We start from the raw sequence: 17,334 nt of genomic DNA, 5'->3' as shown, positions 1-17,334 counted from the left end.
CATTATTCACAGTTTAATAATAATTAAAAAAAAATATGTTATGTTTTGTGATAATTTTTTCTGCTGTACCGAAAACGTACCGAACCGAACCGTGACCTAAAAACCGAGGTACGAACCGAACCGAAATGTTTGTGAACCGTTACACCCCTATTGGCTATAATACTTTTCATATAAAATACCTTTTATTTATTCAGTACATAACGCTTGTTTCAAGCAGTGCAACACTGAGACTAAGCGCAACACCAGCAGTTAAAGCAACTATTCAATCAAATCATTGTAAGGAGAAACGTTTTCGTCTACAAATCCAGGTCAACTTTAGTGAACTGTGACATGCCAATTTAGCGTATTTGACCTTGAAAGTTCAGGATGAAGAAAAACATCCATAGCCAATCAGCATGTAGCACCCTCCACTTGTATTTAATTCAAAGAGTGATGAGACAAGAGTCAGAACAAGTATTTATTTGCAAAAAGCTTTCCCCATTAGCAGCCTTAAAAAGCTTGCTAACTAGCTTAGCATGTTCCCAGCTTTGTTGTGGTCTAGCCTTTAAAGGTGACATTGCATTGAGCTACTGTAAGGACCAGCATCTGGGTCCTGCGTACATCAGATGACATAATGTTAGCACATGATGTTAGTACATGATGTTAGTACAAGATGTTTATCCATTCTTTCATAGAGCTATGCAGAGTCAGAGATGCATGGCCTTACTTGGGACAGCCATAAAGCTCTATGCCTTAAGCAGGGATTTGCAAGAGAGAGACTGTAAAGAGAGAAAATAAATCCAGCAGGCCTCTCAGTTTGAGTGATATGAACATGTGCATCCCGCAGCAGGGAGACAACAGTAGATGGAGTCTTCTGGGATTTGGGGTCAAGGGTAGCAGAGAGGACAACAAGAGTGGGAGTGTAGAAAAGTATGCAAGATCTAGCCTTTACCCCTCGAGTGGTTCATGTAAAGAATGTGCTGAAATATTGCAACAGACGACGTGTGTCCTTTAAAGGAACAATCTGCATAGCCTACTGAAGGAAGAGTGAAAAAGTAATATAGGCCTCCTCTGACCTCTAGTGGCCAGAGCACATATACAATTGAAAACACCAGAATAGAATAAATGAAGAAGTAGAAGGCCCAATTCCAAACCAAACCCTACCCACTCCCACTCCCACTCCTTAAGGGAGTGAACTCTGTCTGTAGTCACACTCGCAGCTGAACGAGGCTCCCTTCTTTCCAACCCAGTCTCACTGCATTTCGTGTTCACCAACACGATTTGCCCCTTTTTTTCGTGTTGCACAGCACGATTTTAAAAGCAATGTATTTCTACTGGTAACGTGTTTCGTGCCTGCAGGCTGCAGCACGTCTTTTTCTCCGGTCGGGTCGAGGAAGACCGGAAGCTGTGTGGTTCATAAAAACATGTTCTTACTCAATATCAAGCCACAATTATTGCTTTTATTTTAAATCGTATAATTTCGGACTTTTGTTGCCGTCTGTGAGGAAAATAAATGGGGCTCAGAGCCTCAGGATACTGAAATCTGTATTTTTAAATATTTTTTTCCTTCTAATTTGTTATTCTTTTCAAAATAACACACTGTTATTTACTCACCAATAACACAATTATCCTTGCTTTTATTTATTGGTTTAATTCCATAATCACGGGCTTTTTGAATGAAAAACTTGGGTCACAGGTTCCTCAACAGTGCATTACAAGACATCTATCAATATGTGTGTACCTCCACCATTAAACTGTCATATTCTGCACATTTCTTATTCTATCTACATACATAAGAGTGTATAATATCAGTTAAAATAAGTGCTTCAACATAGGTAACATTGCAGGAAAGCAATATATTAGACGTTAATTACTTTGTCAGGCTTAATATTTAATATTTAATGTTTAAATAAAGGTGAATCCGTTTTTCTGTTTTGCACCTCCTCCTATTAATATCTTTGTACATCCTGCACTAAACTGTTTTATTGTAGAGATCACTTATAGTATCTTCTTGATTTTTTATATTCTATATTTCTATATTTATACTTTCCCCCTATGAAAGTATGTACTCTTAATATTTTTTTAATCAAATATAACACATAAAAACAATAATTCAATAACATGCTCTAGGAGGTGCACACAAGGTACACACAGCCATAATAACTCTGTATTATTAGTGTGTATGTACAACATCTGAAGATGTATAGTTTTATGCATGCTTTCACATCATTTTACAGCATATTGCTATACTATTTCAGACTCAGTATTTACATTCTTACATTCAAAGAAAATCAGTAATATCTTTAAAAACTACAGTCCTTTTCTGTCAGCTGTGCACCATTATGGTGTAAATATAACCTATCTATGAATTAGATCAAATGTAAAAGTCAGCCGAATTAGTGTTGATACTGTAAGGAGACGTATTGTGTGAAGAGAAATTGAAGATGTTGTTTAATTGTTGATATATTTATGATCCACGTCAAGTATTCAGTTTCGGCGGCATTTCTTCCAGTTTTTCCAAAGGTCTTCTCATCAGGGCTCTCTAAATAAAGAACTACGGCAGATCTGTAATATGTAATGCAGCCGAACCGTGTATTACAATGCCGTTATGTGATGACTTTCAAAGAGAAAAGCAAGAGCACTCGGAATTAAGTATTATTTTATTATTTTAAAAATGTTTTCCGGATTTCATATAATATAAACACCAAATCACAGCATGCATTGCGGCTAACACATCCAATCAGCGAGCTTAAAACCATAGCTGAGGATCTTGGGTAATCGCTCGAAATGCCTACATCTGTTTCCGGTTATATTTATTTTGAAATTCAGTTCCTGACGGACGCCAAAAAATCCCGAGATTATGGAATTAAACCAATAAATAAAAGCAAGTATAATTGTGTGTTATTGGTGAGTAAATAACAGTGTGTTATTTTGAAAAGAATAACAAATTAGAAGGAAAAAAAGATTTAAAAAATACAGATTTCAGTATCCTGAGGCTCTGAGCGGCTGAGCCAGGGGCGTCGCCTGGGGTAGGCATCCGGGGCTTTAGCCCCGGATGTTTTTTCTTTAGCCCCGGACAAATTCTCCCTCAATAATATAATACATTAACCTACTTTACCTATAGGACGGACGGCAGAAATGTAATTTCCCATGTTCAGTGAATGCAACACAAAGGCAAGACGACGCCACCAGACCAATCAGAGAGTTGCATGGAAATAAACGTGTTTTTTTGGCTGACAGGTACGTACCTCTCCTCTGTGACAATGTTTAAACTTTAAACTGTCAGCCCCGGACGCGGAGATTCTGAAGATGGACATTAGACATTTCTTTAATAAAAAAGACGGCAATTCTCAAGTGGTGGCTCACACAACAACCCCAGAGCCACCACCTGAGCCAGGTGAACAAGGTATGTACCTGTCAGTAAACTTACAAGTTATGTCAACCAGCGGCGTAGCTGTGGGTGGGCCCGGGTGGGCCTGGGCCCACCCACATGCACGTCTGGCCCACCCACAGCCAATCAGCGCTTCATAGCGCAGAACCGGGAAGCCCAGAAGGAAGTGCCACAAACTGCAGTTCATCTAGTGGCCGACAGGGGATGGATGCAAAAAGGAGCAATTCCCATAGACCCCCATGTTAAAATGCCCAACTTTACAGCAGAAATAAACATGTTTCTAGCCTGGATCCAATAAAACTTATTCTGGATATAGTTAGATTCCACCTTCATGACAATGGAATAGGGAGTGCATTTTTTTACCGTGAGTTTTTATAGTAAGTAAAGTAACTTTTGCCGTGAGTGAATGAAAGTATTATTTCTTCTTGAGGTCTGCAGTTTAGCGTGTACACATTTGCTGAATATGAAAACACTAAGCGTGTGCCCACTGTGCGACTGTCAAGGATAAACAACCTGTGACCCCGATATATGTTGTATACGTATTATTGCTACACAAACATTACATTGCAGTTTAAGTGTCGCCAACTCCGTTTAAGAGATCTATCCCCCGTCTGTGTGCGAGGGGGCGGGGCAGTTTCACACACGCAGCTGCTACATGCAACACACACACACACACACACACACACACACACACACACACACACACACACACACACAGAGGAGATGGCGGAGAGAACGCGCTCCGAGGTGTGGTTAAACTATAGCCGTGTCGATGGGGACAATACTCGTTACCAAAAGTGGAATAAGAGTTTAGCATGTAAGGGCGGTAACACGAGCAATGTGTCTAAACATTTAGCAAAAGTGCACCACATCCAGACGGAGGAATGCACCGGGTTCGACTGTCTTTCGAGCAGCTCTGTAGCCCCATCCACGAGTAACGTTTCCACGTCAGGTGTTATGTATGCTAGCAGCAACACACCGAGTTAACTACATTATACAAACATGGGTTATGATTAGAGGTAACTGAGTTATTTATTTTGTTAAAGTTTCAGCTATTCTGTTTAAAGTTCTGTCATCAGATTATTTAATACGATTTGTTAAAACATTGTTGTTTCTTTCGATGTGAAATATTATGTATTTAATTTAAATAAAAAGCAATGTTAGTTTTGTTCACAATTTGTTAAGTTAGTTTACCTTGTTTTTTTCTCCAAAAGAACCGATAAAAGTAATGTTAAAGGACCGGATCGATAAGACATAGACATAGACAGACTTTGTCATTTCAACAAGACACAGAGTGTACTATTACAACGAAATTTCGTTGTACTGGCTGCAGGAACAGGACAATATAAAAACTTGCTAAAATTGTACATATAAATAAATAATAGTGACGTGGTGCTGATAAAATTAAAGATAAAGTGTGCATTTAAAATATAAAGACTTACTACATATAAATAAAATAGACATACTATAAGAAATATGTGCTCTTTACATAATAATTAGGGCTGTCAAGTTAACGCGTTAATAACGCCACTAATTATTTTAACGCGATTAACACGTGTATTTTTTTTCCTCGGCCGCCCGGTAGTTTCAGAGCGCATCGAGTTTAAAATACCATCTGCTGACAGCCCCGCTCCTGCCGCCCGCTTGTGGCAGACCACACTTCCACGCTCACCGGCAGGCACCGACTGGCCATCGGGAGGACCGGGAGGGTGTGTGTAATGTGGCCCGAGCGAGCGAGAGAGAGACCTTACGTGCATTGTTGTTGTTGTTAGCATCTGGTGCTAGCTAGCTGCGCTAACGGATATGAGGAGCTGTTTAAATGAAAACAGAGGAGCGACATTTCGCCACAACTGCACCGAGCACTTGACTTTATGCAGGAAGCCAGACAGCGGGACATTGTAGGAGAAGTCAGCACACTCATGATTGCAGCAACATGATTGCAGCGTCCAGGCAGCTCCCGTTCGAGCATATGCCTTGAGTTGCACATAGCTCCAACGATCCAACACACACACACACACACACACACACACACACACACACACACACACACACACACACACACACACACACACACACACACACACACACACACACACACACACACACACACACACACACACACACACACACACACACACACACACACACACACACACACACACACCCCCCATTTGTATTGTATGAGAGGTGCCAGGTTGAATTGAGGCGAATATTTGTAATGTTCAGAGGTTGTTGTGTTTAATATTCATGAGGATATTTGTCATTGTTCAAATGATAATAAACATTAGCATAAAGCATATTTGTTCACTCATATGTTAAGAGTATTAAAAACTTGAAAAATATTCCTCTAAGATACATTTACAACAGATAAAAAATGTACGATTAATTTGCGATTAATCGCGATTAACTATGGACAATCATGCGATTAATCGCGATTAAATATTTTAATCGACTGACAGCCCTAATAATAATGTAATCTTTATGTTACTGGTCTACTTGCTGTTCAGCAGTCTGATGGCTTGGGGGGAAAAGCTATTGCAGAATCTGGCTGTTCTGCTCTTAACCTCTTGCCGGAGGGCAGCAGGGAGAACAGAGCATGGTGAGGATGAGTGGGGTCTTTAAAAATGTTCTGGGATTTTGTCAGGCAGCGTTTATGAGCGGTGTCTCTGATGGGAGGGAGAGAAACTCCGATGATCTTCTCTGCTGTCCTAACCACTCTCTGCAGAGACTTCCAGTCTTTGGCGTTGCAGTCTCTCGACCAGATGGAGATGCCGCTGGTCAGCACACTCTCTATGGTTCCTCTGTAGAACGTGGTGAGGATGGGAAGGGGGAGCTGTGCTCTTCTCAACCTGCGCAGGAAGTGTAGGCGCTGCTGTGCCTTCTTAAATAGTGATGTAGTGTGAGTGGACCAGGTCAGACTGCTTGTGATATGCACCCCCAGGAACATGGTGCTGTCTGTCTGTAGTCTTCACTGCTGTGCCGTTGATGTGGAGTGGTGGGTGACAGTGCTTTTTGTTCCTGAAGTCGACAATAATCTCTTTTGTTTTATCGACATTCAGGATCAGGTTGTTGGTGTTACACCAGTCTGTCAGATGTTTCACCTCCTCCCTGTAGGCCTGTTCGTTGTTGTCCCTGATGAGTCCCACCACTGTTGTATCGTCCGCGTACTTTATGATGTGGTTGGTACTGAACCTGGAGCATAAGCATAAGCGCTATCGATAAAAGTAGTAGTACCGTTAAAGCCTTAACGATACCCATCCCTATGTGGATGTCAGTTTTACACACATTCTGAGGCCGCCGTGCCTATGTTTTTTGTTTTCACTGCTAATTTATGCTTATGTTCTATTAGTGCATTAAAAAATCATTAATGAAGTTTCAGCTCAGACCCCACGCTTAATATGTCTCCCCCTGGCCCACCTACATTTCTCCAGGCCCACCCACACAATAATTCCTGGCTACGCCACTGATGTCAACATGTAAGCAAAGCATAAATTATAGCTACGTTGACGTTACTTTGAATCGCGCGGGTAAGCTAAACCGTTAGCAAGTAGCTATAGCTAGCCAGATATATTAAATAAACACTTTGTCATACAATCTAAATGTTGTGTTTTTTAGCGTTACTTGGTGATTTCAAAGAAAGCTCTCTGGGAAATGTTGACTTACTGTCTGTGTTCGACATGAAGCTAGAAGCTACCTTACAGGAGTAGTTGATCCTGAGTCCTGCCAGTTAAAGTGTTTCATAGTTAGCTTAGCTAAGCATCAACCTAGCACTGAAATATATATGGATGTTATGTGACGGTATTTCTGAGAAAAAGTCAGCTGAAATGGTGGCATAGTTGCCACTGCTACTGCTAACAGCATGTTTGAACGTATTTGCAGCAGTAAATGTGGCTGCCTGGCCACTGACGTTGCCACAACAACACCTGCATTTAAATGTGCAACCTCTTTTTGTGACAGATTTTGCATGAAAATATAATTCTTCTGATTGATATTTCCTATTGACAGCTAGTTTCTATGTGAACATTATGAGATGGACAGCCAGCTAACAAGCTTGTTATACACATATTTCAGATCAAAGCTAATCCAGTGGGGCTCCTGAAAGGGGGCAAGGGACACTATGCTCCCAAATATTAAGCCTTGACCCCCATCTTAAAATTGATATGATCAAAAAATGATCTGCATTGTCGGAGGCATTTTTTCCTCATCATGTCAAATTGTACAGCTTTCCTTAGTGTTGAATGCAGAAAGATGACTATATTAGAGTATTAAGTGAAAATGACTATATTAAAGTTTTAAGTGAATATATTAAGTGAATTACTCAAACTGCATTTGTATAGGAATGATTCTGTCCTATTGGCAGATACCTACTCTAACAGTGATATCTACAAGAGGTTTCCAATGTACATGTAACTATTTTCAATTGGTTAGTATTACATTTTGTGACAGTGTGGTGACACTCATTTTAATGAAGACACATTTGTGTATCTTGAAATTCATTTATTTGACAGAGCTGGAAACTGATTGACTTACATACTTGTTTGTGTTTACCTACACAGTCATCACAGATTAGCCAAACGGAGTAGAGGATGGAGAACAGGAGAAAGGGACACACAAGAAGGAGATACAACAGACAAGAACGACAATGGAGACAACAATGAACAGGAACACCAGAACAGACAAGAGTCAATGGGTAACATGACTGATTTAGGGACTGCAGATACAGGGCCAAGGCAAGTGAGACATCACTGCTTTCCATCCAGCATGTTTGGTCAGCAAAAGAGATCATTTCAACCGCAAACAGCAAGAGAAGAGGGATTATTATTTCCTCCTTCCATCCCTTTTTTCTGTTTAATCTGATTACGAACAACTTCTAATAATTTGACATCGTTTATGATTTAATTGGAAAATGAAGTGTTTTTAAATAATAAACCCGTTTCTGATTCTGATTCTTTGATTTATTTTTTACATATGGGTGTTGAGAGATGTATCCATATCTCTTGATGTTTATCTCAAAGTGCACAAGATTGATGCTTTTAACTTCAACATTTAAAAAAAATCTTCCTGGGGGACCCCAGAGGAGGTGAGTTCCCCCAAAATAGCACTTTATCTCTGCTTATGTAACTCCGGTGTAGTGTCCCCTCGGCAACAGATCACCTGGTGATTACTTTCCTGCATTTCAATGGACAGCATATAAAAAGGACATGTGAGCTGCATTGCTTAAGAGATCCTCTCATGCTATCTCTTTTACAAAATAAGTGTCCAGTCAACAACAAAACATCAGTGATCGTATAGTGGTAGTATATTTTTCACAAGCAGTGTGAAACATTAAACTTATACAAACTGGTGTACAAAACTCACATACCTGCGTTGATCTCCTGGAGTGTCTCTACTCTTTCTTCTCCACATCTCTTGTCCACCATCAGATATTGCAAACATTTCAGAAACAGCTAGAGGTAGGAGACAAACAACTTGTTCGCTGGGCATGTCAAAGACCTCCCTGCTTTGATCAAGACTTTAGGGAGCCTTTCAGCCCCTCTAGCAAAGGGACTGGAAAGCAAGCTTTGAACATGCAGTACCATCTACATGCTGTCATGTTCCAGACACTGCTCTCAACCACTCAGGGCCTGCACAAATACCTGCAGAAAGAAACACTTGCCTTGGTGCAGGCAGTAGATTACAAAACAGCAGTTGAGAACACACTGAAAAATTACCAAAGTAACGAGAAAGCACATGAGGTCTATGACAAGACCAAGGCCCTGTGCAATGATCTTGATATTCCCGAAACTGTGACACAGAGGAAGAAGCGAAGAAACATAATCTTTGTAGTCAAGGCATCACGTGGAGCAATGTGAAACATTAAACATAAATAAACTGGTGTACAAAACTCACATACCTGCATTTCAATGGACAGCGTAAAAGGACACGTGAGCTGGTTCTGGTGCTCAGATTAGCTATTGATGATCACGTTGCTAAATCATATAAAACAAATAGCCAATCACACAAAAAACATGTTGCTGTGACTGTGAGCATTAAACAATTAACATTAAACTAAACAAACACAACAGTACGTTATTGTCCTTATAAAATAAAAACATACATTTTGTCCACCGAGATAATACAGGCACCTTACCCTCAAGAGATCCTCACGTGCTTTGAGAATCTCCCACAATCCATTGCCGTAACAAAGCTAATGCAGGCACACGTTTGTGACACCAGATGGCGCAATTGTGTATGTGCGTGTGGGGAGTCTTGCAGTAGAACATTTGACTGTAGCGCCCCCACTGTGGGCTAAGCCCCGAATGTTTCCAGGTCCAGGCGACGCCCCTGGTCTGAGCCCCATTTATTTTCCTCACAGAGGACAACAAAAGTCCGAAATTATACGATTTAAAATAAAAGCAATAACTGTGGCTTGATATTGAGTAAGAACATGTTTTTATGAACCACACAGCTTCCGGTCTTCCACGACCCGACTGGAGAAAAAGACGTGCTGCAGCCTGCAGGCACGAAACACATTACCAGTAGAAATACATTGCTTTTAAAATCGTGCTGTGCAACACGAAAAAAAAGGGCAAATCGTGTTGGTGAACACGAATCAATAGATTAAAAATCGTGTTGGTGAACACGAAATGCCGTGAGACTGGGTTGTTCTTTCAGGTGGAGGGTTTAAATACAGCGACAAACTCCCCTCCCTCCGGCAGAAACAGGAAACTTTTCGTAAAACATTTTTCAAATCCGCAATTTTAATAATACATGTTAACTAAAATAAAACTCAAAAAATCTTTAATAGCGTTTCTTTTTTTGTAAACCTTTTTTTGTTTTAAAATCGGATGTTTATAAGCTGCTTGGTTTTTGCAACAGTGCCTGTAAATGAAACTTTATAATCAAATTGACATGTTGACAATTGTCTACAGTAGACACGTATGATCCTAGGTAAATACAAAGAGGTACAAAAATTAGGTAACATCAAGTTGTTAACATCTGTTTGACGATATGAATTGTCTATCTTGTATTGCGTAGTTTACCAGTAGCCTTAATGTTTCACCGGAACTATTTGTAAACAGCATCAGGTTTTTGGAGGGCTTGATAACCCACTACCCATTGCTTCCCCTCCACACTTGTTGGATTAGAACGGCATCTAATGTGGTGGGGTAGGGTGTAGGGAGCGGTTTGGAATTGGGCCAAAACATTTAAATAAACACATTAGGCCCGAAATACACACACATTCATAAATGCATGTATTAATTGAGAGGTGTCAGATTGAACAGGCTGCTTTAGTCATGCGCCTAGGGAGGTGGGGGGTTCTGTGCCTTGCTCATTGACACCTTGGCAGTGCCCAGCAGGTAAAATGGTACCTCTATCAGTCAACTATACCTATATCTTGGTAGGTGCGGAGACTTGGAACTGTGACCATCCTGTGATTGCCGCCACAAATCGTTAACCGTGATGTTTTTTTTTCTTTCTTCAACATCAGCCTGCCCTGGCTCTTTACTATTGAACTGTGCGGAGTGGAAACCACACAGCAGCAGCAGCAGCGCAGGAAGCTCCAAAAGCAGCACCTGTGTGTCTGGCACATTCCTGGGAACCTCTGAGCAAGCCATTTTCTCTGGGTGTGACTTCACATGTACAGCATGGTGTGACACTAACAGGATGGATGAAACGGCTGCATTTCGGTTGAACTATGGGTTGACATCCGGAGAAAATAGATGCCACACAACTTAAAACCAAAGATGGTTGAAAAAACAAGTTCAAACAGTCACAGGACTAAAGGTACTAATACTAATGTATACAAAATCCACACATATACTCCTGCATTTACTAGGTCACCTACAACATTCTCTGCAATATTTAGCATATATTTATTTATTTTCCTGACATATATATAGTTTACTTCATCTGCATTACATGCACATTGATCTGCAACATAATGCACTATTTTATTCTAATCTATTTTACTGTTTCCTTTTCTTTATTTTTATTTTATAATGTGTTTTATGTCCTATTTAACTATGTTGCAATGTTGCAGGAGCTTGGGACTTAAGATTTGCAATGCCAATTCTACACTGTAGCTACTGTGCATATGACAATGAAGCTTCTTAATCTTGAATTGAAATTGAATCTATCTTACAAAATGAATGGTTTGAAGCACCACCATTTAAAAAAAGGAAGTGTAGAATCTGATAAGGGAAGAGGACTATTGCATTATTATCTGCTAACATCACTGAGAGAAAGAGAAAGTGTTTAGACGGTTAGACACGAACTGCACGCCCTCACGCGCTCGACATACAGAGGGAAGAAGAACTAACATCTGCCATATTGTGCATTCTGCACCACACACTCCACCACCATCTCACTGTGTGCCCAATAGTGTGTGTGGCTCAAGCTGCTCGGGGCCGACTGATGTCACAGACGGTAGTGTGAGGTCAGAGCTTCCCCTTATAACCTAACTAAGAGACAGGGAACAGACCAGAGTTCACAGCCTCAACATATCTGATAAAAAAACCACAGCGTTGGCAGGTTAACGCAGACGTGCTCACATGCAAAGGTCTCTGCTGCTGTGGTGTGACAGGAAGGTTTGCTGCTGAACAGCTCCGAGGGACTGGCAGTGCGTCAGTCTGCTGTTTACAGTGAAGTGTGAAGATGCTGGAGCATGCAGTCGCTGGCAGTCGCTCCTGAATCTGACCTCTCATCTCCGTCCACGCTGATCCTGTAAGGTGACGACAGAGAAGGTAATCAGAGTTTGTGCTTAGAGAAAAAGTCATGCTGCTGTGCTTCGCCTGTGGTTGTTGTTTTAAAGCCATGCTTCACATTCTGCTGAGGATAGGAGATTAGGTATTGAATGCTCATAGTTTAAGTTAGTGCATTTGTGCATTTAGGTGTAAAATGCTGAAATAAGATACTTGTATGTTGTCTCTTTTGTGGTAGCTTTATATTACATCAGCACTATTTTAAGTGTCATCTGGGATTTTAAGACCAAACATGACACAAATTTGAGAGATATATCAAATGTGCTTTAAATCGGACAACGTTTCTTGCACAGCGATGTAAAGAAAATGCAAATCCCCAATCAATCCCCTTAAAATCCTGCATGCTACTTCCTTTAATTCAGATCTGAGGGTGTGCTTTGTGTAACTCATAACTGTACAGGTAGTGTGAGGGCCTCTATCGGAGTTAAGAAGTGATAAGTTGTGAAAGTAACAGTAAAGCAGAAAAACAACTGTCGCCGTTTCTCTCTTCCCCCTCGGGGCCGGCAGAGGAAGGGTGTGGCGTCGTCTTGATGGCAGAAGGAAGGGCGATGGTTCAGTGATAAGCAGTAAATGCTTCGTTCTGCTTCCCACATTTCCTGCTGCAATCTCAGGCCAGACAGAGACATCTCTGATGTATTGCACTCTGTATCAGCATGATTCATAACCCTGGTTAATCTGGCATAAAGCCACCATTTAGCTAAATCAAAACAAAGTAAAGGTTCTGTTACATTTGTGAATACAGGAATTTGACGTATTTATATTATAAAGACTTTCTAATAAGTAAGTTTCACCTATTGACTTTATTAATATTTAAAAAAACATTAAGCTATGAGCCATCATGGCTGCTGTTTATCATGCAGCAATAGGACTACATGCTTTTAGTTTGTAGCTCTTTATTTGAAAAGGATGCCCATTCCAATGCACTGTTGGACCCCAACGTCAGGGCCAAAATACATCTTTAATATTTCCAACTGCACCTCCAGTGTGGTGGATAGTTGGAAAACCCCTTTACTATGTCTTAGTAGTATATCTTACAGTATGTATATGAGTTATATACAGTATATGACTATAACTGTATCTTTAACAATAGAGTGATGGCTTTCTAGAAAGTGAAACCCATAACCACCCCTTTATTTATGGCATCCTCACAAATGAAACTGCAGATATGACCCCGCATACCTTCTGTCTGCATTTGAGAATCAGTTGCTTAAAAAAAGGAACGGGCTCCAGATGTGACCTAACAGTTCATTGGGAGGGTCTTCCTGACTAACTGAAGATGAAACTGTGAGAAATGGGAAACAGTGACTGACCTTAGGGTTGGGTTGGGTCGAAATGATTCTGTTCCTCTGACAAGCCACAAATACCAGACTGTTTTCTTTACAACTTGGCACCCCAAGTGGGGTCCTGGTAAGGGCACCTGGAGTATACAAATAATTTATAGATAAAGATGGCGGTCAGCAGAAAGTACAGACCACCACCAAGTCTGTTTCCATTAGTGAAAAAGAACTGCCCCGTGATTCTGATCCACTACATAGTTGTATTGGTTAGGGTTAGGGCCTACAGCCTTCCACTAAGTTCCATGAAAATCAGGCCAGCAGTTTTCCGTAATTCTGCTCAAAAGCAAACAAACCAAGCAAAAGTTTAAAAAATATCCTTTAAGTCGAAGGTAATTAGGACAATTTGTCAACTTATGAAGTCTTTATAAAGTGTTTCTAATCAAGAAATGGTACCAATGAATTGGGATTTCTTTCAAAATGTTAGGTTGGAAAATAATGTGTATACTATCAATACCATGACCTGTCGACTCTACTATTTGTCTATCAGGTGTTCATTGGTGATAGGATGAAGGATTGATTGGAGGAAAAGTTTTTGACACCAGTGTGTGTGAGAGACAAAATGACTCTGAATACGTCTGAAGCGTGGAAGGAGTCCCTGAACGACTCCTCCTCACTATGTGGACACAACATGACTAACTGGGAAGAACGCATGGACACCATGTACACCTACTTCTACCTGCTGCTCTTCATCCCCGGCCTGTTGCTCAACACCACCGCCCTCTGGGTCCTCTGCAGACACATTAGGTACACACACACACACACACACACACACACACACACACACACACACACACACACACACACACACACACACACACACACACACACACACACACACACACACACACACACACACACACACACACACATATTGAGCCTCAAACAGGCTCTGGTCATGGCTAACTCTCCTGCATGTTGCTCCACAGTAAGAAGACCAAGGCGGTGATCTTCATGATTAACCTGTCGCTGGCCGACCTGGCCCACATCCTCTCTCTGCCCCTCAGGATTTATTATTACTTCACACACACCTGGCCTTTTGGACGAGGCGTCTGCTTATTCTGCTTCTACCTCAAGTACCTCAACATGTATGCCGCTATAGTGTTCCTGGTAAGCAAGAGTGAAAGTTATCATTGAGTAGTGCAAGGATACTAGACAACATAGCATTGCACTAAGGGAGGCTGTGGCTCAGTTGGATAGTGCGCTGATCTATGGACTAGGAGAGCACTGGTTCAATCCCCTGGCTGTGTGTTTTTTATGTCATCTTCTTTTTGTGTCCAGGTGTGTATCAGCATGCAGAGGTGTGTCTTCCTTCTCAACCCGTTCTCCGCCCGCAGTTGGAGGCGGCGCTATGACCTGTTGATCAGCCTCATAGTCTGGGTGGTGGTCGGCCTGGCCTGCTCGCCTTTCATCCTGATGCGGAGCAGCAGCTCCTCCAGCCACGCCATCAGCACACAGACAGTCTACAACATGTCCTACTCTCTGTCTGCCAATTCTACCCAGCATCCCTCAGTTTACATCAATCTCAGCAGAGGCTCCATCCCTACCAAATTGGGCTGTTTTAAAGACCTGCCCATGCGTCGCCTGTCCCCGTACCTGGCCATCGCCATGATGGGCCTCGCTGAGCTTTTTGGGTTCATCATCCCTTTGACCTGCATCTGCTTCAGCTCCATCCGAATAGCCCGGTCTCTCTTCCATCAACACACCCAGGATCAGCAGAACCTGACCGGGCTCAACTCCACGGCACGCAGCCGACTCCAGTCCTTCATCTCCGACTGTCCAACGGATACCTCTCATGAAAAGCTGTCAAAGGCGGAGAAGCGGCGCGCTCTCCAGATGGTGCTGAGCTGCTCCGCGCTCTTCCTGTTCTGCTTCGCCCCCTACCACCTCAACTTCCTGCTCTACCTGCTGGTGTCGCAGGACATAGTGACCCACTGTGCGACCCGGCTGGCGGTGAGTCAGTTCCACCCGGTGTCTCTGTGCCTGGCCAGCCTGAGCTGCTGCCTCAACCCTCTGCTTTATTACTTTCTAACGGCCGAGTTCAGGCTGCACCTCACCAGGCGCAGCTCCTCCTTCACCGCCTCGCTGCTCTCCTCCCCCATCAGCTCCCCCACCGCGTGCCCCGCACCGGAGAGACTGCTGAGCATAGAGAGTAGCTGCTCAGAGAGGGAGTAGCATTATTCAAAGATAGTCGGTTTTTTTGGTAACTCTCACCATGAATTAAATGCATTTTTAAACAGATTTAGAGCATTATGATATGTTTACAGCACCTTATAATTGTAATAAGCACTACATATTCATAATGCTTTATAATATTCATCATAACACATTATAAAGGATTTTATAATTACTTATAAAGTATCACAATACTTCATAACTGTTATTTGGTTGCAAGGGTCATACAGTAGTTATTCTATAATTATCATAGTTGTAATATTAATATGTATATTATAGGCATTATAATCTCTCTTTTAATGCATTACAATGCTATTGATAGTAACTCTAAGTGAACATATGTTGCTTAAAAGTACATTTGGAAACTCTTGGGGTATACATAGAAATATAACAACACAAGCCACAAGTGGTCAAAGTGAAACATATCATTACGTATGTCTTTAACAAGTCATAACAGAAATCCAACAGTGGTCTCAAAACCACTTCTTAACCTGAAACAATGTATTATTTAACTGGCTGTATATAATGTGTTAATGTGTCAATTCGGTGTTTAATGGGAGTATTTCATGGGAATTACATTAATTAAATGTAAATGTGCATCATTTTTCAAAAGGTTTCAGGTTTCAACATAAATGACTGTTTTTTTAAATACTTAATTTAAAGCAAACATTGATCATTATATCTGCCTATACATCAGAAAGGCTGTAATGCACTAAAAGAGCACACGGAGTCACATTATAATTCCTTACAACAGTGATTACAATCCATTGTAAAACATAATGTAATGTATTACAACTATGATAATTGTAATACAATATGATCCTTGCAAGAAACAGTGACAAGCAACTATGAAGTACTAAGTTACTTGACCTTATAAGTCTTCAAAATTATAAAATGTTTTAAAATGTGTTATTGTTGTTGTTGTAAAGTATCTGTGTGTGCTTAAAACAATAATTATACAATGCTATAAGCAGATTATACCTCTTTATAAGTTGGTTATAATGCATTATGGACATGGGAGTTAGAGAAAGTGTTAAAAGTCATTTCACGGAAGGAATGAAACGGAGACAGATCATGTTGAACTTTTAACAGACTGACAAGATCCAAGTCGGGCGTTGGGATGATTGCCCGTATCTGAAGCCTGTCTGAACACAAACTGACCAGAAAAGCCTTGACCTCAGTGTGAAGAACCTCCCGGAGGACATAGTTATGAGGACAAGCAAACCATGCAGATGAGCGTGCTTCATAATGACCCTTCACACAAAATCTGATGAAATATGATCAACGTTGCCCCGGTGTATATAAGCTACAGTGTGTTGCCTGTCTTCTGTCAAAATGCAACAACTTCAAATAAGCTATTCCCTCAATGTCAAGACTGAATGTAAATGGCATGCTTGTTTTGTAAATAAAAAGCGCCTATCTTTTCTTATCTCATTGTATCTGGTGTTTCCGTATGGGCTTGCATAAACAGGTGCCAACTCATCTTGCCTGAACTTCCTCTCACGATGCAAAGTGGGTGAAGGCAGTTGCAGCGGTTTCGAAAACGAGTAACTGCCAGGCTCTGAGTTCGGCTTCTAACCTGAAAAGTCACCCCCTCCCCACCCCCGCAGCTCCTATTGCATCTGCTAGACCCAAGTCTGATGCTACCCCCCTCTCTGGCAGATGAATGCAACCCATCTCGAAAGAAATGCCAGTTGTCTGCTTCACACAA

General features: G+C 41.3%; 1 protein-coding gene across 1 annotated transcript; it reads left to right on the top strand.

The window, feature by feature from the left end:
- Window positions 1–11,627: 11,627 nt before the first annotated feature.
- On the top strand, window positions 11,628–17,052 carry p2ry10 (P2Y receptor family member 10). The gene is made up of 4 exons (XM_034092742.1): window positions 11,628–12,096; window positions 13,939–14,195; window positions 14,378–14,558; window positions 14,730–17,052. Exons 2-4 carry the CDS (start codon window positions 14,011–14,013, stop codon window positions 15,621–15,623), a joined length of 1,260 nt encoding a protein of 419 aa, XP_033948633.1. The 5' UTR covers window positions 11,628–12,096; window positions 13,939–14,010; the 3' UTR covers window positions 15,624–17,052.
- The last annotated feature ends 282 nt before the right edge of the window (window positions 17,053–17,334 follow it).

Source organism: Pseudochaenichthys georgianus, chromosome 10, assembly GCF_902827115.2.
Source record: "Pseudochaenichthys georgianus chromosome 10, fPseGeo1.2, whole genome shotgun sequence".
Classification (NCBI taxonomy): domain Eukaryota; kingdom Metazoa; phylum Chordata; class Actinopteri; order Perciformes; family Channichthyidae; genus Pseudochaenichthys; species Pseudochaenichthys georgianus.
This window is presented reverse-complemented; position numbering and strand designations above follow the sequence as displayed.

Coding starts and splice junctions, on each gene's coding strand:
- p2ry10 (XM_034092742.1), top strand. CDS start 14,011: ATGACTCTGAATACGTCTGAAGCGTGGAAGGAGTCCCTGAACGACTCC. Junction 14,196..14,377: donor GTCCTCTGCAGACACATTAG/GTACACACACAC, acceptor GTTGCTCCACAG/TAAGAAGACCAAGGCGGTGA. Junction 14,559..14,729: donor ATGCCGCTATAGTGTTCCTG/GTAAGCAAGAGT, acceptor TTTTGTGTCCAG/GTGTGTATCAGCATGCAGAG.